Here is a 24754-nt window from a genome sequence, read left to right as displayed (position 1 = left end):
GAATTTTAGTCTTATATTCAGACTTAAAATCTTAATTCTCTTGCGTGTTCTTCTCTCAATAAGACCAACATAGTGCCAATGAGGTAAGACAGTTTGACTCATTTCACGATTTGCCAATGGGGTAAGAAAATATCATTTGTCACGCAAACCAGTAACTTAAAACAGGCTAATGATAAAATAAGATCTTAAGTCTTATTACAAGACTAAAATGCTTGTTAAGACAGTCATTTGACAGTCATTAAGACTGTGGTTTGTATTCCCAAAAGTGTGGTGAAGAAAGAAGAAAAAGTTTCCTTTTTAAAACTCGGCGGGATTAATAAGGTGCAGATTTACGGTAGGGGGATTTGAGTTGAACACTGCTGCAGAATTCTTAAATAATAATTAGACTGTGGATGCTACTTCTTAAAGAATTTGCCAAGCACTACATAATTATTTTCTCTCAGTCAGTGACCAACTCAAATTGGCAATGGATGTCACACTGACCAATCGCAGTCTCCCAGGTGTACGTGTTCCCTGCTGTGGAAAGGGGAAATGTACTGTTTGGATTTAGTATGTATGGATAGACAGTAATTTATGGTCCTCCTTATAGTACTGCATAGTAATGCTCGTTCCAGCCACTTTCCAGCCAGGAACAGAAGCTACAATGATTAAAGGAAGGTTCCAGCTTGTTTATTTGTAAAATAAGCAGCTCATTGTCGTTTTCTGGTAAAAAGAAATCCATGGCACAGTATGAACACCTCATTTGTGAATAGCTAATCAGGCTTATACCCATATCACTGTCAGTCTCCTGCAGTTATGGTGAACAATCTACTGAACTGTACCACTTCGGTAAGTAGAAGAGATCAGTATTGGTGCAGATAACGTCAAATTATAAAATTTGTGCCCATCACTGGCCTTGGACAATAAATTATGTGTGAAATACATTTGCTGCTTTATCTGTAGTTTTGTGAATTTAAATATAGCCCTTCATACAGTGATGAAGAAGATCGGTCAGGGTTATGTTTATGAAAGCCTGGGGGGGGGGGACTTAATATATTAATCAAATCCATTTTGCCTTCTTCATACATCATTCATCTTCAAAGTCATTTAATGTGCATTTTATTGCTAGATTGCCTGATAGGGAAAGCCATGGCCTTCAGTTTGCACCAACCGCACCACGTTAACAAGTACAATTTCCTGTGGAGCAAGCCCAAGCCACAACCTCAGATTATGGACTCCTGGGTGTTTGAGTGCTTCTGAAGTGAAGAATGGTACACTTTACTCAACCACTGAAATAAGCACTGTCGCTGATATGGATGACCAGCTGAGGACTGCAGAGCCAGTGTTTAAAGTCTTATGGACGAGACACACATATAGCACCGCCCCAAATCGTCTCTGCTATTCATCTACATGGCTGAGGGAGATTCATCTGAGCCAGTCAATTATCATTGTTAGATTTTTCTGTTTAATTGTTACTCATGTGATAAACAGAAACAGTATTCAGAACAAATTTAGGAATTTGACTTTTCTGGTACTGCTTTTAACCCTCAAATCATGTTAAGATTATATGCCTGCTGTGATATGAAGGGCAAGTGTTTTCCAGTGTTGCATATGAAATACAGTGTACAACAACAATGCAGAGTAATCGGAAGCACGGGAAGCCGTAGACGACAGAAAGGTGTAGTTGATGACATGCTCTCTCGCTCCCTCCCTTCCTCCTAGTGAGTGTGGAGTTTGGCCGTGCCGTGTGGCTCCGGTTCTACCCCCCAGCCTTCCCGCCTTGCCCCAACCCCAGCTTTGTGGCCCACCTGGGTGGGGTGGCGGTGGGCTTGACCCTTGGGGTGGTGGTCCTCCAGAACTACGAGCAGCGTCTGCAGGAGCAGTCTCTTTTCTGGATCTTCTTCTCCGTCTACACCCTCTTCGTCCTCTGCGCTGTCTTCTGGAACATATTTGCCTACGGTCTGCTGGATGTCAAGTTACCTCCCACCCCCTGAGGAAGAGTGTATTTTCGGGTGGGGCGCAGGGTTGCACCCCAGTATGGCGCTGAGAGGGTACCATCCCGACGTGCCTTCTCCCACCTAAGACAGCCAGGGATGGGGGAGGGGGGGCAATTAAGGCGTGGCAGCACACTGCTTCTCAACCAAAAGGTGCCTATGACATCAGAACTGTGGCATCGCCGTGTAAGAGGAAGACAGCCAGGATTTTGTAGGGATGCTGATGGACGCTTTTCCCTAGAAGGACACCGGAGAGGAGGGCGAGAGGAGCAGAGCTACCGCCTCAGACGGACAGGACGTTTTTATTAACCGCTCTACTCAGATTGAAGTGGTTTGACAGGACGTGGTTTAATCAAAACTTCACTCACAGTCAGCAGTGCTGTTTTCTCATTGTTGTGAATGTGCCGGTCTTTTCTTGACAAGACAAATGATGCGATGCACTCCCTGCGGTTGGAAAATGTTCCGTTTTTAATGCAGATCTCAGTTGTTCCTAATTGTGAATGTTGTGGAAGCATTCATTGTTGACCCAAAAAGGTGTGTGCACGTGTATGTGTATGCGTTTTTTGAATGCATGGGTGTTTGTATGTGTGACTGTATGCTTGTGTGGGTTTGCCTGCGTGTCTGTGTGCGCATACAAAGAAAAAGTGAATTTATAAAGACAGTTGTTATACATGAAGTTTACTTTGTGAAGAACAGTAAAACTTTAATTTTGTTCCACATACAAATACAAAAATTGAAGTGCCGTAATACCTCAGTATTCAGTGAATGTTTGCCAAAATTATTCAACAACCAACATCAACACAACATAAAGCATAATAAACAAAAGGTGCATTACCTGTAAATAAAAAAATAATGTAATGCACATTACATCTTGTGATGAAGCTAGGTGCTGTAGTCTGTAGTTATCTGGAAAAACAAGTTTCTGGAGTGACCACTAGGCCTCCATGTTCACTTGATAAATGTATTTAAATAGCCCTGTCCAAATCACAGAATTTATGGAAATACTAGCAGAAAGAACTTTCTTTGAGGGGTGGAATTAAACCAAGCATGTTCTTATGTGCTGTATCAGTGGTGCTACATTTGACCTGTTGTTCACAGGAGCTATGCTACGGCAAAGAAAATTGATAGTTATATGTCTTTGTTATGGTACAGTACATTTGGTGGACCATGTAATTTGTTTATGTTTCTTATCAATCTAACCAGAGCAATGCATACTTGTCCTTGATAACCTCCACATGAATTAAAAATACTTTGACCTAACATTACACTAGCAACAGTGCAAACAATATATATCGTAGACAAAAATAATTTTTACATGGCTATTGGTATCTGTAGTAATCAGATAATAAACATCATGTACACTGTACCCTGTCTATTTAACAGCAAATTAAGAGGATTATCTTGGTTAAAACTAGGGACTGTATGAAAGGGCTATAACACAAGTGTGGACTGACTGACTTTATTTTTAACATGTGCATATTTTGTAGATTTTTTTATGTAAATACTGGAATTCATTAAACTGATTTATAATAAAATGACTACTGTGGCTTTTTGTGTTCTGGCATGACTTACAGTATGTCATAACGGGCTGTACAGAATGTACAAGGACGATACATGAATTAAATTCCTGCCTGCCCCCAAATGCTCCACCACATGGCCTTCAGACTGTGTGTTGGTTCTTTCCAAAGGGCCTTCAGACTGTGTGTTGGTTCTTTCCAAAGGGCCTTCAGGCTGTGTGTTGGTTCTTTCCAAAGGGCCTTCAGGCTGTGTGTTGGTTCTTTCCAAGGGGCCTTCAAAATTGGAAATTGGTTTTCTGCTATTGCTGCTATTTTCCAGCACACAGCCAAATAAACAATGTTTGTATACGTGGCGATTTAGCAGCACAACTATTCAGCCTTTAAAAGGTTTTCCTTTTTTTCCATTTTTTCTTTTTCTGGGGGAAATTAACCCTGTCATAGAGTAATCTGACATGTACGCTGGACACCAGCGTGCCAGAGCTGGTCTTTGGGAAAGCTAGGCAGAGGAAGAGGGAACAGACAGCCTGGCCGTGCTCACAGGTGCTGTTGAGGGTGTGTTGGCAGCTGCTAAGGAGCTCCCTTCAATAAGGAGGTAATGCCCCATGACTGGTCTCTGAACTTGGATCCTTTCATCTCCAGTGCTTTGCCACCACTCTGCAGGAAGTGTCACCAGGTGGACAGAGCCCACTGATTCCACTCCCTCCGCCGTAACGCTTGAGGTTAGTTATGCCTGTCACGCGGGGGCATTAAGGGTAGCTTATCCCTTCATCTCATTCATGTGACCTTTTAAAGGTAACTGTCATAATATTACCTTGTTATATATTATAAAATAACCAGAGTAGTTAATCATGGGTCTGTTATATGCAAGTACTTTACTAGGAGAGCACATGCGTCTCTGCCCTCTCAAATGAGCACTGATTGATAGGATAGGGAATACCAAACTGGGGAGAAAAAGGAAGCTGATTTCTGAAAAGCCTGAACTCTCTGAACTTTAAAGAGTTTTTTTTAAGGCTAATCTTGGTTTGAAATCATAAGGGATGCTGTGTATCCAGAAGAGGAGGAGGCTGTCTCCGTGCTAGGCTGAAGAGGGTTTTGATCCTTACAGAAATGGCAGCTGAATGTAGGGTAGGATACACATGCAGTTAGCGCCAGAATGGCTTGTGTTGGAGAACATTCATGTCCTACATGTATGGTTCTGTGTAATGTTCAGACACACACACTGACCCAAAGCAGATGATGCACATTTATGGCATTTATGCATTTATGGACTGGAACTGATCTTTATGCAATCTGAATGGCTCATATTTTGTGACCATCTAAAATGTTGGAAAATGTGGGAAATTGACTGTTTCTCTTCAGTCACCTAACAGTGCAATTAGCAATCACCATCACCAAACAATATCTTCCTATCTTGCCAATACCTTAGTGTGGCGCTTTGCCTTTCCTTTCCTTTCCTTTCCTTTCCTTTAAACAGAGCAGACACAAATCAAGCTCCTCTTCTGACAAATTCTGAGTAAAATGTACCCTTGCAACAGTGGGGCTATAACAAATGCTAATGTTGTTCAGTGATGCAACATCGCCTCCTTGTGGCCATTTATGTCTCCACCTCTGCAAACGTGCTAGTACTGCACGGCTGTTTACCTGATAGGATCTCATCTTCACTTTCATGAGGTAATGTGTTCGGATTGTAAATGATCTAGGCTCTGACAATACAAACTGGCCACAAGAGATGCCGTGCTGGCAGAGGTAAGAGGAAAGAGGTTAGACTGCAGGCCTACAGTAAGAGTTTCAGGGTTTTTTTTGCAATGCGTACATTAGAGGTAATTCTTTTTAAAGTCTGTCCAGTTTTGGTGAACCTGTGCCCACTGCAGCCTCTGCTTTCTGTTCTTGGCTGAGAGAAGTAGAACCCGGTGTGGTCTTCTGCTGTTGTAGCCCATCCACGTCAAGGTTTGACGTGTTGTGCATTCTGTGATGCTCACCACACTTATCTGAGAGTGGTTATCTGAGTTACCGTAGCCTTTCTGTCAGCTCAAACCAGTCTGGCCATTCTCATTTGACCCCTCTCATCAACAACTCTCGAGACGCATTTTTGGTTACAGAAATACTCAAAGCAGCCTGTCTGGCGGCAACAATCATGCCACGGTCGAAATAGTTGGGATCACTTTTTTCCCCATTCTGATGGTTTATGTGAACATTAACTGAAGCTCCTGACCCGTATCTGCATGGGTTTATGCCTTGCACTGCTGCCACACGATTGGCTGATTAGATAATCACATGAATAAGTAGGTGTACAGTTTTTTTTTCTAATGACGTGTTCAGTGAGTGTATGAACGTACAATATCTATCAATTGTTTTAACACAGAAATGTAATAATTAAATATTGTTTTTTTGGGCTGTGGAGTTTGTGCGCATGCGTTATGTGTCCCACTGCATTGTGGGTTAGCGGCTCTCCGCCCAAGTTGTGTGCTACGCCATTTTCTGTGACCAGGGAATAACGCGGTGTGTTCTGCGATTCAGTTATTAGGATTGTTTTGAGACTACTCCAGATTTAAAAACATGGGAAGAAAGAAGAAGAAGCAGATGAAGCCATGGTGCTGGTATCCTTTGTGTATATGCGATTTAACTCGAGTTATGTCACGGTTTGAAACAATGAGCGAGAGAAGTAGGCCGCCATTATCGTTCGTTGTTTGTGGACAAAGACTGTCAGATAATCTGCCTATGTATCGCTAGAGCTAAACGATTTAAGTCAACTTAGTTAACGTTAGCTACTTGAATCTAGGAAAGGCCGAGCTAGTTTGTAGTATTCCGGGGGGAAACAATGAATGTCTAAGCCGCTGTATTGCTAGCAATCCACGGAACTTTATTCCATAATGTTGTTAACGTTCGTCTGTAGGTGTATACGTAATATACATCAAGTTTATATTGTTGCCGGCTAGTAGAAAGTTTTCCATTAACGTTAACGATCTCCGGCCAATTGTTTTAAAACGGCCTCAATGCTTCGTTGTGGCTGCTAGATAGAAGCACATTCGAAACAGCATATTAAAGAATCCGGACTAGTATTAGATAAGTTAGTCGGATGTTGTTATCTTTCGGTCCAAGTTAACTTTTCCTTTCTTACGGCCAAAACTCGCGAGCTGCAGATTTATACATCACACTACAAGTACACTAACGAGTCGGATGTTATTGTTCGGGCAAAGTGGTGTTTCTTTCCTCGGTGTTTATTACCTTAACAGAAATCATTTAGGTATTGCAACAGAGATTTCGACGATGAAAAAATTCTCATCCAGCACCAGAAGGCGAAACATTTCAAATGTCACATATGCCATAAGAAACTTTACACAGGCCCAGGCTTAGCCATCCACTGTATGCAGGTACGGCAGTTAAGTTATTATTAATTCATTAATTTATGTGAATGAGGAGTTGGACGTGTTTTGAACTTGACATTTGTTAACTTTGCAGGTTCATAAAGAAACTATAGATGGTGTTCCCAACGCCATACCTGGGAGGACCGACATAGAATTGGAAATCTATGGCATGGAGGGCATACCAGAGAAGGACATGGAGGAGAGACGGAGAGTGCTTGAACAAAAAACGCAAGGTATTGCAGTCCATAATGCTTGGAGTGTTGGGTGTCCCCTTCAGAAGCTAGTTCTAGCACAATTTATTGTGGACTTGACATCTAGGTCAAGATGCTCTCCTCCAACAAGAGTTTATATCGGTCTGTCAAAGTTCTGGAGGGCTGCAGGGTCTGCAAGTATTTGTGGTCTCCTTTAAAATCAGCAGCCCGTTAAGGCCTTGAGAACAAAGTGTGTGGCATCTTGCTAATAAGTGACAAAGTTGTGCTGAAACGCAGTAAAAAAACAGTACTGGAGTTTGACGCCCCCTGGTTGGGTGGTAAGATTGTTGGGGGCTGACGACTGTGTTCGTTAATGCTAATGCGGTTATTTGGAGACTGATCTTTTGTCTTTGTTGTTTTTGCTTGTTTAAAAGCAGAGAGTCAGAAGAAGAAACAGAACAGCCAGGATGACTCTGATGAGTATGATGATGATGAAGAGCCAGGCCCCTCCTTCCAGCAGCCTTCCATGCAGCCCCAGAACAGCTTCATCCCCCCCATGACCCAGGCGGGGATACCCCCCGTCGCAATGCCCCCTGGGAGCTATGCAGGTACGCCATGCAAGAGGCCAGTTTTCCAGCTACTCGGTTTGCCGATTGATATGAACCCCCCCCCCCCCCCCCCCCCCCCAGTGATACCTATATTTTTGTTCAAATTCTAATTCCTATTTTCCCTTTGGACTCTGCTCATATTTAACAGCAAATGAGTAATGTCCGCTCATATGCTGATGTTCAATCTAACTGATGTGATTATATAACCAATGGTTACCATTGGTGACCAATCCTCTTCCTGGAGGCCTGACATCCTGTTGCTTTCCTCTGCAACCGACCCTAACAACGCACACCACGTTCAACAGCTAGAGATCTTGTTCAGGGGCAAATTGGTAGAATCGGGTGTGGCAAACAAAGGGTTGAAATGGCAACCAGCAGGATGGTAGATCCAAGAACACGGTTGGTTTTCACTGACGTAGAGACTAACAGCGTTCTTACGCCCATCCCCTCATGCAGGAATGCCTCCCATGATGCCCGGCGTTCCACCGATGATGCCCGGAATGCCACCTGTGATGCCTGGCATGCACCCAGGGTAATGACCTTTTTTAAATTTAGCCTGAAGTGTGTGTCGCCTTTTGACGGGTTCCGGGAAAACATTTTGTCCTCTATGCCATCTCTGACAGTATGATGTCGATGGGTGGAATGATGCCCCACGGACCAGGAATGCCCCCTATGATGCCGGGCCTGCCCCCAGGTATGTGCTGTCTCTATGGAGCACTGCTTCCAATTGTGGGTTGTCTGTTCACGTAGGAATAACTTTGTTGTCTTGTAAATATGCCCTTGTAATTCCGTGGTCTTCCAGTAGCTAGATACAGCAGTTGTGAACTCAACTGAAATACCAAGAAATGCTCTCACCTGCCAGAAAATGGCTGGAATGGCACCTTACACTCAGACACGTATGTCTTATTACTCCTGTGCGGGGTTACATTGCAAGAGCAGAGGACATGAATGTCCATCACTGTGAATTCAGTTTATTTCCGGGGCTTTTGCTAAAACCCGTCCTTTATTCATGCCTTAGTGATTTGCGAGTGCCCCACGTCCTCTGCTGCTCTCGTTCAGAAGGCTGTGGCAGGATGTGATGTCATAAGGGGGACGGCAGGTTGTGATTGGATAGTGCTGTAAGGTGTCTGGCGCGTGTTTTGCCGTGTCAGGTATGCCTCCCCTGGTGGGCCATCGCCCCGGCATGTCCCCCATGGGTCAGGCCCCGCCCGTGACGGCCCCAGGCGTGAACAGGCCCACGGGGCCCGTGGTCACCGCCCCCGCGCCCCAGCCCGTCGTCACCAAGCCGCTGTTCCCCAGCGCCGGACAGGTGAGCTCCGCTCCGCGCCGCTCTCCCGCCCCTGTCCCTGAGAGAGGCCTCTCGGGTTTAGAGCAAGAGTCCAATGACCTGGATGAGCGGTGCGCCTGCCAAAAATAACATGTCTTCTAGAGACCGACTCCGAAGAAGCCGACAAGCTGAATCGTCATTCTGAATGGCCTCTGTCCCCTCTGTGTTTACCCTTGCATGACATTTGAAGTTCAAAAATATTTTAAAATTGGCAGTAGCACATAGACCCCCCTCCCCCCCCCCCCCAAAAAAACCAAAAACAAAACCTAAAACTCCAACCCAATGTAAGTGGGTTTTCATTCTTTGCTCTCTCTCCATGCTACAGATGGGGACTCATGCTCCAAGTACAAGTACATCCTCATCAAGTGCGGACACTCTGTCCGCATCTGCTAAACCTCTGTTTCCTAGCACGGCACAAGTACGCAGGAGTTTGTAGAATTTGTGAAATTAGAAGTTCACAAAAGTCAGTGGCATGCAGACACTAGATTTTCTTTGTTGTGTAATGGTGCTTTTTGGAATTTTGCGCATTAATCTCAGAAATAAGTGCTTTTGTGCAGAAAAATTTAGCTTTTCCCCCCCACACTTGCTTTGTAGTGACAAGGCAGAGCTCCTTGTGACTTGCTGCATGCCAGTGTATTTGAGTGTTAGACTAGGGCTGCCACAAATCTGTGTTCATTCGCTCTGCTAAACCCTGCATTCTGTAGACTTGTCAGTATTTGACAGTTTGACAGTTTTTGACAAAATTGGCAGTTGAAACTCACTTGCACAGATTTGTGTGTTTTTTTTTTTTTCTGTTTTGGCAGGACCGATTTTTGGTTGCAGAGGTTCACTTCTAAAGCTAAAAGAGCAAAGCTGCAGTTTGCTTGCTGAGTGGTAAAGCACAGCATGGCCGTGTGTGCCTCTGCAGTGTTTCTGCCCCTTGTTCATACGTGAGTGAAGTGCTGCTTGCCGGCCTTGCCCGTGGCTCATTGTGCTCCTCCCTCTGCAGGCTCAACAGGCTGTGTCCGGTCCAGTCGGCACGGATTTCAAGCCTCTGAGCTCGCCCGCCTCATCTTCAGACCCTCCCAAAGCCACCTTCCCGGCTTACACCCAGGCCACTGCCTCGACCACTAACCCCTCCAGTAGCACTGTATCCAAACCCCCCGCTACTGTGACAAGTAAGCCTCCGACCCTCACTACAACGAGTGCAACCAGTAAGTTGATCCACCCTGATGAGGATATCTCTCTGGTAAGTTCTTGTAATTTCGCCTTTTGCCCTTTGACAGTAAGTAATGTGTAACTTTAGTAAACGTTAGTGTCCGCTGTGTTCTGTGCCTGCTAGAAGTATTTGCTTTATGTGCGTATTTGTGTGATTTTGAACATTGATTTTATTGTTGCCCCTTAAGAGGCACTCCTTCCAAGTGTCTGAACCTTCTTCTTTGTGTGTTTCCCCCCCCCCCCCCATTGTCCCTGATAGGAGGAAAGACGGGCACAGTTGCCTAGATACCAGCGGAATATTCCCAGGCCGGGACAAGCCCATATGGCAGTCCCGCCTGTGGGACCAATGGGGGCCATGATGCCCCCTCAGCAGGGCATGCCTCCTCAGCCTGGAATGAGGCACCCCATGCACGGTAGGCAAATTATTTTGAATCCCTCCTCAATTGGCTTCCTTCGGTTCCTTCCCTTTAAAGGTGTTTGCTCTAGAGGTTTTCATATCCCGTTGTTGATCGTGTGTGAACCCCTTCACTGTCTCCCCTGCAGGACAGTACGGTGGGCCCCCACAGGGGATGCCGGGCTACATGCCTGGAGGAATGCCTCCGTACGGACAGGGGCCTCCGATGGGCCCTCCTTTTCAAGGGGGCCCGCCCCGGCCGCCCATGGGCATGAGGCCGCCCGTTATGTCTCAGGGAGGTCGATACTGAAGCTCAACCACCGTCTCTCAATAGGTTTGGAGATTAAACCTTTTCTCCTCTTTTTTTTTTCTTTGTTTTTTTTTTTCTTTTCATTTTTTAAAATTTAAGCATCCGGGCTAGAAAACAGTAAGTGAAGTGAGAGAAAAATTGCAACGCATGGGACACTTTGTTTTTTGCATAATGTTTTATTTAAAACAAAACACCCCAAACTGTTGTTAATACTGTGTGGCTTCTTTTTCTTCTCATGTTCCATTTAGGTTTTTTAGAAGTGAAGTTTAGTAGCCTGAATGTGGTTGGTAATGTTTTGTAGGCGCGCTGGAGTAACATGAACGTGCCACCTTTTTCAAGGCAAGTTTCTGTAAATACGTTCTACTGAAGTGAAGCCTTCACAGCACGCTAGGTGCTGTTGGACTTCATGTCCCCAGCTTTGCTTGGTGAGGGCTTCAGTTATATACCATGCATACTGTTTCTGTGTCTAGCTCTGTTGTTGTTGCAGGGTTTACCCTATGCCCAGAAAGGTAATTTGAATGATCGATTTCTGTACTGTTGTAAAAAGAAAAAGAAAACAACAAAATGAGTATTGTAATAAAACCTGATGAAAACTCGAGGCTGTTTTTTCATGACCGGGGGAAGGATCTCCTCAGTAAGGTTTGTACGTGCTGGAGCTGTGACTGTAAAAGCTTGATGTATTGTAGCAAACCTGTTCTACTCGGTATGGAGGTTTCTCACGATCTGCTTACGGAGAACCGGTTTGAGCAGCGTTCAATTCCGATAAGCTGCCGCTTTCTCCGAGAGTGCGTTTTATAGTCTTTCAGAACACCCCGCAGTTGCCTGCTTTGACACGTTATTGGCGTGTTGTACCAGGCGGGATCACAGAATTCCTCATAGTGACAGTGTCCTAAGCCCCATGAGGAGAGATAAATTGCTGTGTGTAATCTCAAACGCCCTGCCAAGCACGCCTAGTGCGCTTGTATTCCCTGAATTTTCTTTGCATTATTTAACGGGCAGATTATGCATTCCTTTAATATTATGAAGTGAATGCGCAGGAAGCCTCCACATATGGGTAATCACGATGACTGCCTGAATGTACTCTTGGTTGTCATGTTTTAGTGGCAGTTATGTAACTGACTGTGACTTTTTGTGAGGAGTTTCAGAAGGACATATTGCCACCTACATGTAAGAAGTCGCCTTGCTGTCTGATTTTCTGTTACAGTTGAAAAGATACTTGGTCATCCACATTGAGACACTCACCCTGATTGCCGTTGGCCTTTCATTTGATTTTATTTCATTTTTTTCTAGAACCTTCTCGAGCTTTAACACCTCCTTCAGAGCCTGAATATAGAGCCTCAACTGTCAAGCTTAAGGGGCTCTTAGAGGCTTGGTCCAGTTGTTTAAATTTACCCTTTAAGTTTTATGATTGTTATTTATCGGGGTTTGATTTTTGAATTTGGATGCTGCCAGTCACCACAGTTGTAAGATTTGCACGTTACTGATATACCTGTATAATCAAGATGTGAATCGAGCTTCATTTAATGTCAAAAGTGCTGTTTCAGAGCCACTTGTCATCCTAACTTCTTGATCAGAAATGCAACTTTGTGACTTGTCATGCTCATCTGATTACCCCATGCAATTCAATATTAGAAAGGCCCTAACTTCAAATGCCAAAAATGTGCTCCATTTACAGCTTCATTTTCTTCATAAGTAGTTTAATTTAGTTTGTTAGCCAAAAATATAGGTCGGTATGTTGGGATGTTAGAATGAGGGCTATTAAGGAAAATCCTCTCGATCCTGTAAATTTAGCTCTGAAACCCAAATTTGTCATCCATACCTTCTCATTTTTAATACTTTACTCCCCTTCCCCCAATATTTTTCGCTCGTCTTGATTTTTTTGATGAGATTAGTTTAATGCATTTTTGGTCGCATCCCTTAATTGGCCGTCAAGTAGCTTTGAGCAGCACTGTGGGGACGTTAAATGCATGTGTGTTGCTGAAGGTGAATCTGGCTGTTCTGCTGAAACGAGGATTTCTCTTCTCCCTGTAGCCATGCCGTGAGACTGCCTGAGGCAGAGTCTCTGTGTTGCCCTGTTCGGTCTGAGGCAAGTCCCACCTTTTCTTCATTTCATTTGTGTCGAGGGCCTTCACAGCTTTCGCAGCTGTTGGATTGCACCAGTCCCCAAACTTGTAGCAAGTTTGGTGAAGGCTCTTGCTCTTTGTCAAGTGTAGGAAAGCTCAACTAACCGGGCTCTCTTGTTTCCTTTGTGAGCCGTCCTAAAAGACGTACAGCTTCTTATTTAAAGATAAGCCCTGGAAGCTTGTGGCGCAGGTCACAGTTTGTGGTCTTCGGGAAAGGTAGGACATCTGCACCGGTCACGGGGTTGGGAGGGGAGAGGGAGGGGGGAGGGGTCTTCTGGAAAAAGCATTTTGTGTTGAGTGGTGTGAAATTGTCACCCTAGTTGTGACATGGAAGTTGACGTTGACTTTGCGGTGGCTTTGGGACTTAACCGCTTACAACACTAGGAGAAGGTTCAGTCTGCAGGTTTTCTGGGCAGTCTGTTCCTGAAGTACTGCGTTATTGCATTTTTATTAGTATTATCAGTATTTATCAGGAAGCAGTCGTATTTTCCAAATTAAACTGTACAGGGGTCCTGGACTTGTGGGTGTGCCCTTCCCCCTTGGGGCCTTAAAGGGGTAGGATGTTTAAATATATGAGCATGCGTGTCTTTATGCTTGTGTGTTCTTACTTCATTCACTTCATACTAATGTTTAACATGCTTTGTCGTGCTGTTACCTTGATTACCATTCTGTTGAGCGCTGAATTTAAAACTCGCTGGCTGATAAGCATCTTTGAAGGGAAATAAAAGTGGATTGGTAAAGATGCTATACATTAAGTGGATTGTGGATATGCATGGGGGGAAAAAAAGAAAGCTAAACATGTAAATTTTGGGTGGTTCAAACTATTCACAACAAACTGGTAACCTGACAAGTTGAAGCCATTTTTACTGCATCCACAACTTACTGCCATTTGTTTCTGTCAACTGTAGCAACAACATTTCATCACTTTTCTCTTGGCTTTATTGAAGGAAAAATCCAGAAATCTGGCAATAACAGGTCAGTTTACTATGTAAGTACCAGTTATTTCTTAGACTAGTGTGTGTTCTGTATAATAAACTTGTCCTGTGAGTACCATCACTGATTTCTCCCCGCATTAAACTTGCTTGACACATGTTGAAATTGAAACGCTAAACGCTAAAAAATAAAGTACGTTTTGGGAGAGATGGCTTTTACATTTCAGTAATTGAACCGTAGCGGGGGAGAGTAAGTAATTTCCTGGCTTGGTACATATACTGTAGGCTTACACACCTGAAGTGTGCTGTGTGTTCTTGGCATTTGGTGAATAACGGGGATGTCGCCTCACGTTCAGGACTGCTGTGGTTTTATTCCATTGCCCCCCGTGGCTGTTATTTAGCTCTGTAGCTCAGAGGGAGTGCGGTGAAATCTTCAAGTCACATGTTTACAGGGTAAGTAAAGGCTCACGCATTTTTAACTTCTATTAAAGAAAATCTTTAAAGGTACCCCATGTAGCAATAAAAAAATAAATAAATATATATATATATATATTTTTTGTAACCTTGCTAACCATGTTCTCCATTCGATGAGTCTGGGACCGGATACTCTATTTTTTAGCACAGATGTTAAAAGGTTTCCCCGTTAAGCTGAGCCTGGTGCTCCTGATTAGTCCACCTCTGAGTAAGACCACACTTCCCACGGCCAGAGCTTCAGTCAAGCTCAGCGGTCCTCATCCAGGTTATTATTAGTAGTTATTATTATTAGTGCAAATGTACAGCGTAGTATTAGCCTGTTGATACATTTTTAGATGGATTCCAAGATATGCCTGAGGTTTTGAAGGATATAGTGGATCACCTGTGGACAAGGTACAACACTCTTCCCTTGTCACCTGCTAGTTACTTGGCTCCCTTTCATGCAGTCCTGTGATTAAACGCGTTTACCAGCTGAATACGCGGCCTGCCTGCGTGTTCCTTAAGAGTGCAGTCACCGTGAGCGTTTTAATGGCCCCCGCTTTCCCCTCATTGGGGCTTTGAGAAGGCTGAGGAATTTTGACTCCATCCCTCTTGTGGAGGAGCTTTGACACAGGAAACGCTTCCAAGAGCTAGTGTAGTCTAAGCTCTTCCAGATGGTGACTAGTTTGATAAAAAAAAAAAAAAAAAAAAAAAAAGAATCATAAGAAACAACAAGCATATTTAACAGGAAATTAGCTTAGTGATTAAGAATTTGAAATGTACCATTGGATACCCAGTCCGCACAGTTGCTCTTTTCAGAAAAGAGACTAATTTTAATTACTAAATTATACAGGGTTCTTTGCCTATTTGAGAACTATAGATCAATTTAGGAACGATCTGGCCAAAAAACAAGCATTTATCCAGTATTTAATTTCACATCTTTTTACGATTGAATTTGAATGCCTTATGTGACGGCACTCTTAAACATAACGCTGATCAGTTCTGTTACTGAACAGTGATTCTTACGTCTGTATGGTCTGTAATGTCATTTGTTTTTATGTGGGATCATTACTTGCACATGTAACATTTGGTTTGAGATTACATTCATGTATGTTCAAAGTGTGAATCCTACTGAGGAGGCAGTGTTTAAATTACTTCTGTTTTAAGAGTAATGTCTTTTAGTATTTTCAGTAGTTTTCCAGAATGGGAAAAGGGGGCTTTACTCATGTATATGGTGGGATACTTAAATGCAGAAAAAAAGGTAATTAGGTAGACATGTGAATGCAACTTGTATAAGACTTGGAAAATACTTGTATGTTTGATGCATGTGGTGTGAACAAAATGCAACCCATCAAAGTTTCAGTTGATAATTGGGCAGTGACCCTTCTCAATATATACACCGTCAGGTATGTTTCTGCAGAAGGTCCATTGGAAGAAATCTACAGTTCCTCATCCAGTTGAGCATAGAAATCCTCTGTTTCCAAGCTATTAAAAAAGCCAACTTCTTACAAATGTGTTCTGTGTGGTGTTGAAAATGGTGAAATGATGGAAAACTGAAAATGATTTCGAGATCTGCATTAACCAGGTAGGGTGTGCAATTGTTTAAGGTTACATATAGCATGACTCCTGCTCACCGCGAAGATCTGTGGAATAATCATTTAAAGCCTGTTGTGTGTAACTTTGGAAGCTAAACTGATTATTTAATAAATAAGATGACTGAACTCAAAATTGCCATTTTGATTTGTTAACATAAGCATTGTACATACGTGGTACGCATAGGCATTTTATTTCCACGTAGAACATGGTGTGGTTGCGCTCTCCGTTTGGAAGCGTTGCCTTGACGGCTGCGGGTTGGGGGAAGAATAAAAGCTCTGCTTCCTGCTCCTCACCACCTGCCGTTACCACTTCCTGCGCTCACCCCTCGCTCACCCCTCCCTGACCTCGCGCCTCACTGTGCTTCGCAAGGTCACGGCTCGCTCTTCCAATTTCCCCTCCACGGCGGCGTGCACCATGAAGATGTTTCCTGCAGCTGCGCTCGGCGTGAGGAACGGGGCTTGAAGATAAAATGTGGCCGCGGGTGATTGATGAGCGCATTTTCTGTTGTGAATGTACGTGCGTGCGTGCAGCTTGGCCACCTGTTCTGCCGGTTGGCTGTCTTACTGTCGGCCAATGTGTTTCTAACGGCAGATTGCTGGTCCCTTCCTTAAGTCTTCCACACGCTAACGCATTGCACGCATGCGGACACGGTCAAAGTGTAAAACCTATTAAACGTATATAATGACCGTTTGGTGCACACACGCACCGACTCTCCAACTCAACCCAGAAATCTGCGTCAGCTATATTTATTAGACCGTTGTTATTGATCACTAGATGGACGTTTTGTTTTTTTTTTGTTTAAAAAAAGAATATTTCACCCTTCCACCCTCCATTGGAATTACGTGCATGTGGTGAAACTTGTGTAGGAATAGATCCCATGCGTTTTGAAATATGGCAGGTGGTCTTTATTTTTTTAATCTGAAAAATTCCACAGGTCCTGGAGCACCTGTTAATATAGTGATCATGACCCCCAGTATATACCAATTATGTACAAATTTAACTTTTGAATGGAATTAAACTGATGATTATCTGCTTATATAAGTACATATCATATGAAATGTTAAGTATTTATATGCAGGTTTATACAGTTTAAAGCATTTTAAATCAACTGGTTTAAGCAGCCGGTTTTAATGTTGTAGCTGATCGGTGTAAATAGGCTGTATGTGTTGTCGACAGTACATACTGTATTTTGAGAACGGTACTGTAGTTCTCAGCCAGTTCAGACGTGGCCCATGGGTTGAAACTTTAAAAAGCGCTGCACTCCTGCACACACCCAATCAGTGCTGTGAAAGAGGGACTTTTGCCTCTGCTGTCAAAGACAAAATACCTGCTTTGAAATACATGGATGGGGTGTGGCCCGCAGTGCAGTCCACTTTCAGCCCATAGAGTGCAGTGCAACAGCAGTTTTCTGCTACCTGTTAACAGTGAGGGGCAAGAGCCTGTTAGTGAGCCTATTGACACTGATGCCACATACATATCTGCCTGTGCACAGGAAGTTTATTAACCATTGTTTTATTGTAGTCTTGTAAAATATTGTAATATTTTCAAATATTTGTCCACTTGATGACTTGGCAATATGCCATGAACAGAAACCACCTCTTTATTTTAGAGTGCTTTAAAGGTACAAAAGGTAAGATATTTGTGTTAAAACATTGTTACAAGACCATTGTAAATCCCTTCCTATCATTGAAAAATGCTCACTGACATGTTGATTCACCCCAGGGGCGGTTCTAGGATTTTTTTACTGGGGTGGCCAAGGGGGGTCCAAGGGCTGTCTGGGGGTGGCCATCATATCTCCTGGCTTCACACGCACAAATCATTTTTGTGTTTTATTGATTCATGTGCGAAAGTCTACTAAGCATTACTAGTCTACTAAGACTAAACATAGGCTATAGTGTTGGCATATACTATATGTACCATATATTTATGTATGTGTGTGTGTGTGTGTGTGTGTGTGTGTGTGTGTGTTTGTTCTGCAGAACAAACTACATGGTGTAGAGCAGTCCCTGCCATGGCACATCAGCATAATACCAATATTTACAGGCTTGTTTCAATCTGAGAAGAAGAATACCATGAAGTGACTGGATAAGTAATATTTGCATCAGAGCTGGTGAGAATGTGATTTTGGACAAATGTGTATTATCATCATGATGTACCTGAGATTTATTACAATAAATAAGGCTCTGACCTGTAACTCAGCCTGTTCAAGAATTTGCAGTCATGGCTGTCTAACAGATTAGCTTAATATGATGAAAAGTATTCATTAAATTAATTAAAATGATGATAATACACATTGTTGCTTTTTCCAAAATCACATTCTCACCAGCTCTAACGCAGGTTACTTATCTAGTCACATGTTAGTCTTCTTCTGAATTAATACAGAGAACACAAACTCGACATAATGAAATACACTCAAAATAACGACTTAAGACAAATTATCTTCATTTAAATGAAATCTTTTAAAACAATACAATGCAGCAGCAGTTTTCTGCTACCTGTTAACAGTGAGGGGCTATATACAAGAGCCTGTTAGTGAGCCTGTTGACAATGATGCCACATACATATCTGCCTGTGCACAGGAAGTTTATTAACCATTGTTTTATTGTAGTCTTGTAAAATATTGTAATATTTTAAAATATTTGTCCACTTGATGATGATAATACACATTGTTGCTTTTTCCAAAATCACATTCTCACCAGCTCTAACGCAGGTTACTTATCCAGTCACTTCATGTTAGTCTTCTTCTGAATTAATACAGAGAACACAAACTCGACATAATGAAATACACTCAAAATAACGACATAAGACAAATTATCTTCATTTAAATTAAATCTTTTATAATCTTAAATACAGCAATACAATTTTTTTTGTATTTTTCTTTTTTTCAGTGCAGACAGTTTGGAATGATGTTTAAGACTAAGGCTTGCTGTTCATAGCCACAGATATTACGTGGTTTAACATGGTTAACTGTACGGCTGCGACTACTTGAGTTCAACCACTTCCTCAGACTTTGGTGTGAGGACTGAAAAGAAGACGGCAGTCTCATAACCGGCACTCCTCTGTGCTGGATGCCCTTCAGTCCGTTAGCTGTAACTCATGGGCTTTTTCACATTATAAATGCCTCTGCACTTTTTCACGGAGATAAGTAAAAGGTTGATTAACTAGATACAGTATTAGCAACAGAAATAAAGCCATGAAGACCACTCATTCTGTTCCTTGGATCTTACTCTTCATGCCTCAAATATTTGGTAAGTGATGTTTTCTTCTTTCATTGGCCACAAATTCAATCATGATAAGGCCGTCTTTGTGTTGCTAATTCCTGCCAAGTTTGAAATATATTGGAAATTTCATTTCAAGAAGGCTTTAAAAAATTTTTAAAATTCCGTGAAATTCAGTGAATGTCATTATTGAAAAGGTGAATTTAGTTGCTGAAACATACAGTAGGGTGTTGAACAGATTTTGCTATGTGTTCCCAGATGTAATCTCCAAAATAACAATATAGATAAAATGGAAATGGATCCAAATTAGCTTGTTTGCCTCATTTGTATGTAAATGAGTGTAATTGTAATTGTAATTGAGTGTAATTACTGTAGTGTAGTGTTGCAAGTATCCACTGTTGAATATTCATGCTAGATATGATAGGAACAAGTACAGTATGCTTGGTGTCCTCTTTGGTTGAAACATTGCATCCTAAATAAACCACAAGAGAGCATTTGCTGGTATGCGGGTATTTTCCATCAGGAACAAAGTATACTTCATGCTTTCTACATGAATCACTACGAAAGCACAATCGCATTTGGGTTATTGGGGTGATATTGGCTCAGGTGGTAAGAACTGTTTTCTGACAGTTGGAGGGTTACTGGTTCGATCAAATGTTAATTTTGTTTGTCGAAGTGTCTCTGAGCAAGACACCTGACCCCCAAAATGCTCCTTACAAGGTGGTTGGTGACTTGCATGGCAGCCAGTCGACGTTGGTGTGTGTGTGAATGGGTGAATGAGAAGCATCAATTCTACAGTGCTTTGGATAAAGGCGCTATATAAATGCCAACCATTTATTACATAATACCTGGCTGCATACAATACATACAGTTGGAAAATAATTGGATGTTTAGTTGTGGTGTGTACCGCAAGTTGTAAATACACAATTCCATTACATTTTGAGCATTTACTTGTGTAGTTTATGTTTTTTATTTGAAGTGAAATTGTGACAAACCTGAAAAGCAAATGGAATTGGAGGATCCCACTTGTAATTGTGAAAAATCTGAAAAACACAGACCGCTCTAATACTATGTCATAAGAATAAAAACCTACTAACTCAAACCTTATTCCTTCCAGCCTCCCATGTTGTTTATTTGAAAGGGATGGAACGGGAATCTGTGCTTTTTGATTGTGAGTCTGAAGAGACAAGCATGCAACCCATTGGCCTGTACCTGAACCGCAAGTGTGTGGGGCCTGCAAAAGAAGTGCTGTTCTTCTCGGCGGCTGGAATGAAAGCGCTGTACCCAGAAGATGAGGAGCGCATCCAGGTCCTGGGGAAACTGAGCACAAACCATATGAATGTGACCATTTCACAACTACAGCGCAAGGATTCCGGCCTGTACTACTGCCTGTTTGTCTACGAAGGAGAAGTTACTGACCTTAACATCACAGGAAAGACAAACTTCCTTCTGTTTGTTGACACAATGACGGTTTCGGACGGCGCAACAGTTTCTGAAGGTACAACTATTAAATTAAAGTAACTTCTGATGGGTTATGACCAATATCGATTAGAATAAAAGCTTAATACCAGGTTATCATAATTAAGAATGTTACCAACTTTCCCCTATCCTCTATCCTCTATCTATTAATTTCTGTAGGTTTGTAAAAACGTTTTTTATATTTTATCTTACAAGAGATGTCTGGCTGGTGGGACAGGAAGGAAATTGGTTTGGCGGTTTCCAGTTAGTCATTGTAAGCAATAAACACAAGCCCCCTGCAGATGAGTTTTTCACATCTTCAAAAGTCATATCTTAGATTGCCTAATTTCCTTTTGCTAATACTAGCAATGCAGAAGTTAACAACATTTCTCGACAGCCAATAAAAATAAATTAGTTGAAAAAAAGTACTCCCTGTCAGTGCATTATAGTCAGTCTGCTTTTTATTTTTGTTATTATTATTATTATTATGATGATGATGATGATGATTATTGTTATTATTCATTTTTATATTTTTCCATTAATCTATGATGACGGTTCAGGGACTTATCAGTCCATGAATGCTCCTCAGTTCACCTGGACAGTACACTGAAGATCAGTAGGGGCATTCCATACATGTATCACTAAATCACTAAAATAACTACAAGCACTAGATATATAAAACATTTACTATTAAAATGTATCGTCCAAATCAGTCTGTCTTGCAACACAAATTAATACACACTTGTCTTGGGATCATATTCAGTTTGGCAACTGCAAGAGACACACGAATGATATATGTCTTGTCTTTAGGGGAATCCGGACGACTGACACATGAAAGGGTTAACAAGCTGTCCAAAATGTTGATGAGTGAAAACAGCCAGCAGCTAGTTCAGGCACCGTCTTCTGCAGTGCTGGCTGCACTGTTCAGTGCAGAAGGCTGTCCCTCATTGGTCTGTGCTTTGTGTTGTCACAGGCTGCCAGTGCAGCTGTTCCAGTTACCCCCCTCTGCTGTCCCTCATTGGTCTGTGCTTTGTGTTGTCACAGGCCAATACAGCTGTTCCAGTTACCCCCCTCTGCTGTATGCCATCTCGGCAGCCGTGGGCCTGCTCCTCCTCATTCTCCTGGGTCTGGGAGCATCGCACTGGGTGAGTACAACCAGCATCCACTGATAACTGGAGCCACAGTAATCACCGTCTCTTCAGTAGGACAGACACTCCTTACCTGGTCCTGTGTGCTAGATCTGACCCGGTTCCCTTTTGAGTACTATGGAAAAAAAACGCTTCCCTAAAGGTGCAAACCCTGAGCTGGTGTTCAGACTCTGAAGGTTTGGTGACACGATTTTCATTTGGCTTACACAAAATATTATTGCAAGCGTTTATTGCGGAAACGTCAATCTCCAAATAATGACACCGCCTACTTATTTCCATTCTCGGTTTCAGGGTAAGCCATGCAAACGTAGCAAACCGCAAAGCCCGGTTCCTATATACGAGGAAATGATTGGCATTCAGCCAGCTAACAGAAAAGCCCCCCCTTGCCACCTGGACAGCTTCCATCAGGAGGAAGCAGACTCCTCTGTGTACATCAACCCACAAGTCAAACCCCAGCAGGAAAACCACTACGTTCCGGAGGGCAGTGTCACTGCAATGGAGGACAACCAGTAAGAGCCACCATGTTGTGTCTTGGCTGTACAATCAGAGTGGCTGCCCTCAATGGTGCCTTCTCCACATGGCCGTGAAACAGACGACTGGGGCCTGTTCCACAAAGCAGGATTACCGAGATATCCGGATATCTAACTGCACTGAGTAAAACCTGGACCCCCTCCAAATCTCGAACATGGACTGAAGTACAAAGAGTTGTTCCAGGATTTACTTTGTGCAGTAATCCGGCTAACTCTGTCCAACTGTTCACAAAGCAGGATTACCGAGTGGGCTGGGTAACTGCACAAAGTAAAAACCGGAGCGGTATTTTTCTGGCAGTTCAAGTTCCAGATTTGGGCAGGGTCTGGGTTTTTCCTCAGTGCAGTTATCCGGTTAACTCCGTAATCCCGCGTTGTGGAACAGGTCCCGGGCAGGCCGGCTCATGCTTAATTGGATCTGTAATCTGTAAACTAAGATTGGTGACGCTGTTCTGACTGAGTATACGGAGGCGATGTGGAAGAGCAGCAGCTTTAATCCTGGCACTGGGCAATGCTGACCTCCTCATCCAACATAACAGCCACTAACGCCATAGAGGATCCCCAGAGATGTGTTGGCATTGCGGGGTAGTTGGATACTAAGAGTCTAGCAGACAAAGCCTCAGACAAAGCGGGCAGGCAGTGAATCTTGGTGAATACGTGGTGATTTTACTAAAATGCTTTGCCTGAAATAAGTTTAAAGTTAAGATTTATTTTATTTTATAAAATATGCATTAAAAAGAAATGTGGGAATGCAAGAGAAGTATGTTGATCCCCACTGCATTTTGTAAAATGTTTTGGGTAATGCCCTGGGTTATGAAAATGGTCAGCATTAAGGTTAGCATTAGAATTAGCGTTAGGAAAATTGTGAGTGTTAGGGTTGTAGTACATGCAAGATGTTATGCTATGTTCAGGAGGTAGGGGACTGATGGGTGCAAGGGTTATTTCTTGATTTGGACAACCAAAATATTTAACTACTGGGGTTCAACAATATAGCCTTAAATATGTTTTGTGTGAAATTAATTTCATGACTACAGAACATTTCCTTGTATTTCTTTTGTTAAATTGATAATGCCTTTTCATTCATTTTAATGGAAGGCCATATATCAAGAGTTTACTCCTTAGACTGGAATTAGGGTTTTGGATAGAATTAGGATTTAGAGTTAGGGTTAGAAACATATTAATCAAGAGTTGTGGAACGGGTGTTTTTGGCGCGAAATTTGCTAATGTTAGCTACCAAGGGCATATGCTCATATTCGTTTGGATATCAATTCAGTTACTTATGTAAAGTTAGCCCAGATTGACACTGCCGCTATTCTAGCTAACATTAACGTACTCTGTTCTCCAATTAACGTTATGTGCCGTTGTTGTAGAGACAACGGGATTCAGCACTCGGTGCTGATAGCTTTGTATCCTGTCCTGTAAATGGCTCCACGTATCCCATTCCTTTTAATTTTATATTTTTTGCTGGCTCAATAGTTTCAAGTTTAATGAAATGATTCAATTGTTTAAACTATAGAATAATATGCAAGTTAATTATTCATCACTGTGATGCATGTCCTAGGATACTGGGAAGTATGTAAAGTACATTGAGGATGCTGATGCAGAATATAAACACATGTTTAGGAATGGCCATTTATTTTGAGTGTACTTAAATATAAATATACTTGTGATAATTGTAATAATTGTGATAATTGTAAATAAATATAACTTTGAGAGACTTCGTGAAAACAGGTGACGTCTAACTGACTCTTCATTTTTGTGACTGTTTTCCAGATATTTAAAAATATCACTGTCTATGCGTACCACGCCCGGTACGTGTAACATTTGCCTGGTTTGGAGGAACAACTTTATTCTGATTAATAGTTTTATATATTTGAATATTTCTTCATTGGGATTTTTCTAAATAAATTACTTCAAATGCATTTATTTGTATTTCTTTTGTTAAAATGATATTTTCATTGATTTATTAGCACAAAAAAACATAAATATCATCATACATAAGATACAAGACAATTTGTGGGGTTGAGGCAAGAAACCCTAGTAAGAGTCCTCTAATTATAAGCCTATGCGTATCACACAATAAGCAAATAAAACCACAACACAGCAAAAAAACAAAACAAACGAAAACACAAAGATACGTACGCATGGGATGAGAGGGCGGCCTGTAGCGTAGTGTTTAGGGTAACTGACTGGGACCTGCAAGGTCGGTGCTTCGATTCCCGGTGTAGCCACATCCACACAGCCATTGGGTCCTTGAGCAAGGCCCTTAACCCTGCATTGCTCCAGGGGAGGATTGTCTCCTGCTTAGTCTGTACGTCGCTCTGGATAATGTACTAAGAGTATGAGCATGCGGTCATGGGTGGACAGTGGACAGGTAGGCAGGAGAGGAGAGAAGATGAGACAGAGCAAGGCAGATA

The 24754-nt window shown here is 42.4% G+C and overlaps 3 protein-coding genes across 6 annotated transcripts in view; all 3 read left to right on the top strand.

The window, feature by feature from the left end:
- rhbdl3 (rhomboid, veinlet-like 3 (Drosophila)) overlaps window positions 1–3508 on the top strand; it is a 46684-nt gene extending 43176 nt beyond the window's left edge. The window contains exon 9 of the mRNA XM_061231857.1: window positions 1702–3508. Coding sequence (XP_061087841.1) covers window positions 1702–1973 — 272 coding nt within the window. The 3' untranslated portion in view covers window positions 1974–3508. The remainder of the gene's footprint in view (window positions 1–1701) is intronic.
- Window positions 3509–5934: 2426 nt separating this feature from the next.
- Window positions 5935–11478, top strand: znf207b (zinc finger protein 207, b). Of its 4 annotated transcripts, none has more exons than XM_061230693.1 (11): window positions 5935–6087; window positions 6735–6861; window positions 6950–7088; window positions 7484–7654; window positions 8111–8186; window positions 8278–8348; window positions 8806–8963; window positions 9307–9399; window positions 9970–10209; window positions 10438–10591; window positions 10722–11478. In XM_061230693.1, the coding sequence occupies exons 1-11, from the start codon at window positions 6047–6049 to the stop codon at window positions 10880–10882; spliced, it is 1431 nt and encodes a 476-aa protein (XP_061086677.1). In that variant the 5' UTR covers window positions 5935–6046; the 3' UTR covers window positions 10883–11478. The 4 variants fall into 4 exon arrangements, with proteins under 4 accessions (XP_061086677.1, XP_061086676.1, XP_061086679.1 ...); XM_061230692.1 differs by having other exon boundaries at window positions 7481–7654; XM_061230695.1 differs by lacking the exon at window positions 9307–9399.
- A 7503-nt stretch (window positions 11479–18981) lies between these two features.
- On the top strand, window positions 18982–24259 carry cd7al (cd7 antigen-like). The gene is made up of 4 exons (XM_061231963.1): window positions 18982–19234; window positions 20322–20702; window positions 21707–21807; window positions 22102–24259. The coding sequence occupies exons 1-4, from the start codon at window positions 19180–19182 to the stop codon at window positions 22321–22323; spliced, it is 759 nt and encodes a 252-aa protein (XP_061087947.1). The 5' UTR covers window positions 18982–19179; the 3' UTR covers window positions 22324–24259.
- Window positions 24260–24754: the final 495 nt, after the last annotated feature.

Source organism: Conger conger, chromosome 2 (genome assembly GCF_963514075.1).
Source record: "Conger conger chromosome 2, fConCon1.1, whole genome shotgun sequence".
Classification (NCBI taxonomy): Eukaryota; Metazoa; Chordata; class Actinopteri; order Anguilliformes; family Congridae; genus Conger; species Conger conger.
The sequence above is the reverse complement of the archived record's forward strand: the minus strand, read 5'-3'. Positions and strand labels throughout refer to the sequence as shown.

Excerpts from the sequence above, each read along its gene's own strand:
- znf207b (XM_061230692.1), top strand. The coding sequence starts at position 6,047 with ATGGGAAGAAAGAAGAAGAAGCAGATGAAGCCATGGTGCTG. Across the intron at positions 6,088-6,734 it reads CAGATGAAGCCATGGTGCTG|GTATTGCAACAGAGATTTCG; the intron begins GTATCCTTTGTG and ends GAAATCATTTAG. Across the intron at positions 9,400-9,969 it reads TGTTTCCTAGCACGGCACAA|GCTCAACAGGCTGTGTCCGG; the intron begins GTACGCAGGAGT and ends CTCCCTCTGCAG.
- cd7al (XM_061231963.1), top strand. The coding sequence starts at position 19,180 with ATGAAGACCACTCATTCTGTTCCTTGGATCTTACTCTTCATGCCTCAA. Across the intron at positions 19,235-20,321 it reads CTTCATGCCTCAAATATTTG|CCTCCCATGTTGTTTATTTG; the intron begins GTAAGTGATGTT and ends TATTCCTTCCAG. Across the intron at positions 21,808-22,101 it reads GTCTGGGAGCATCGCACTGG|GGTAAGCCATGCAAACGTAG; the intron begins GTGAGTACAACC and ends TCTCGGTTTCAG.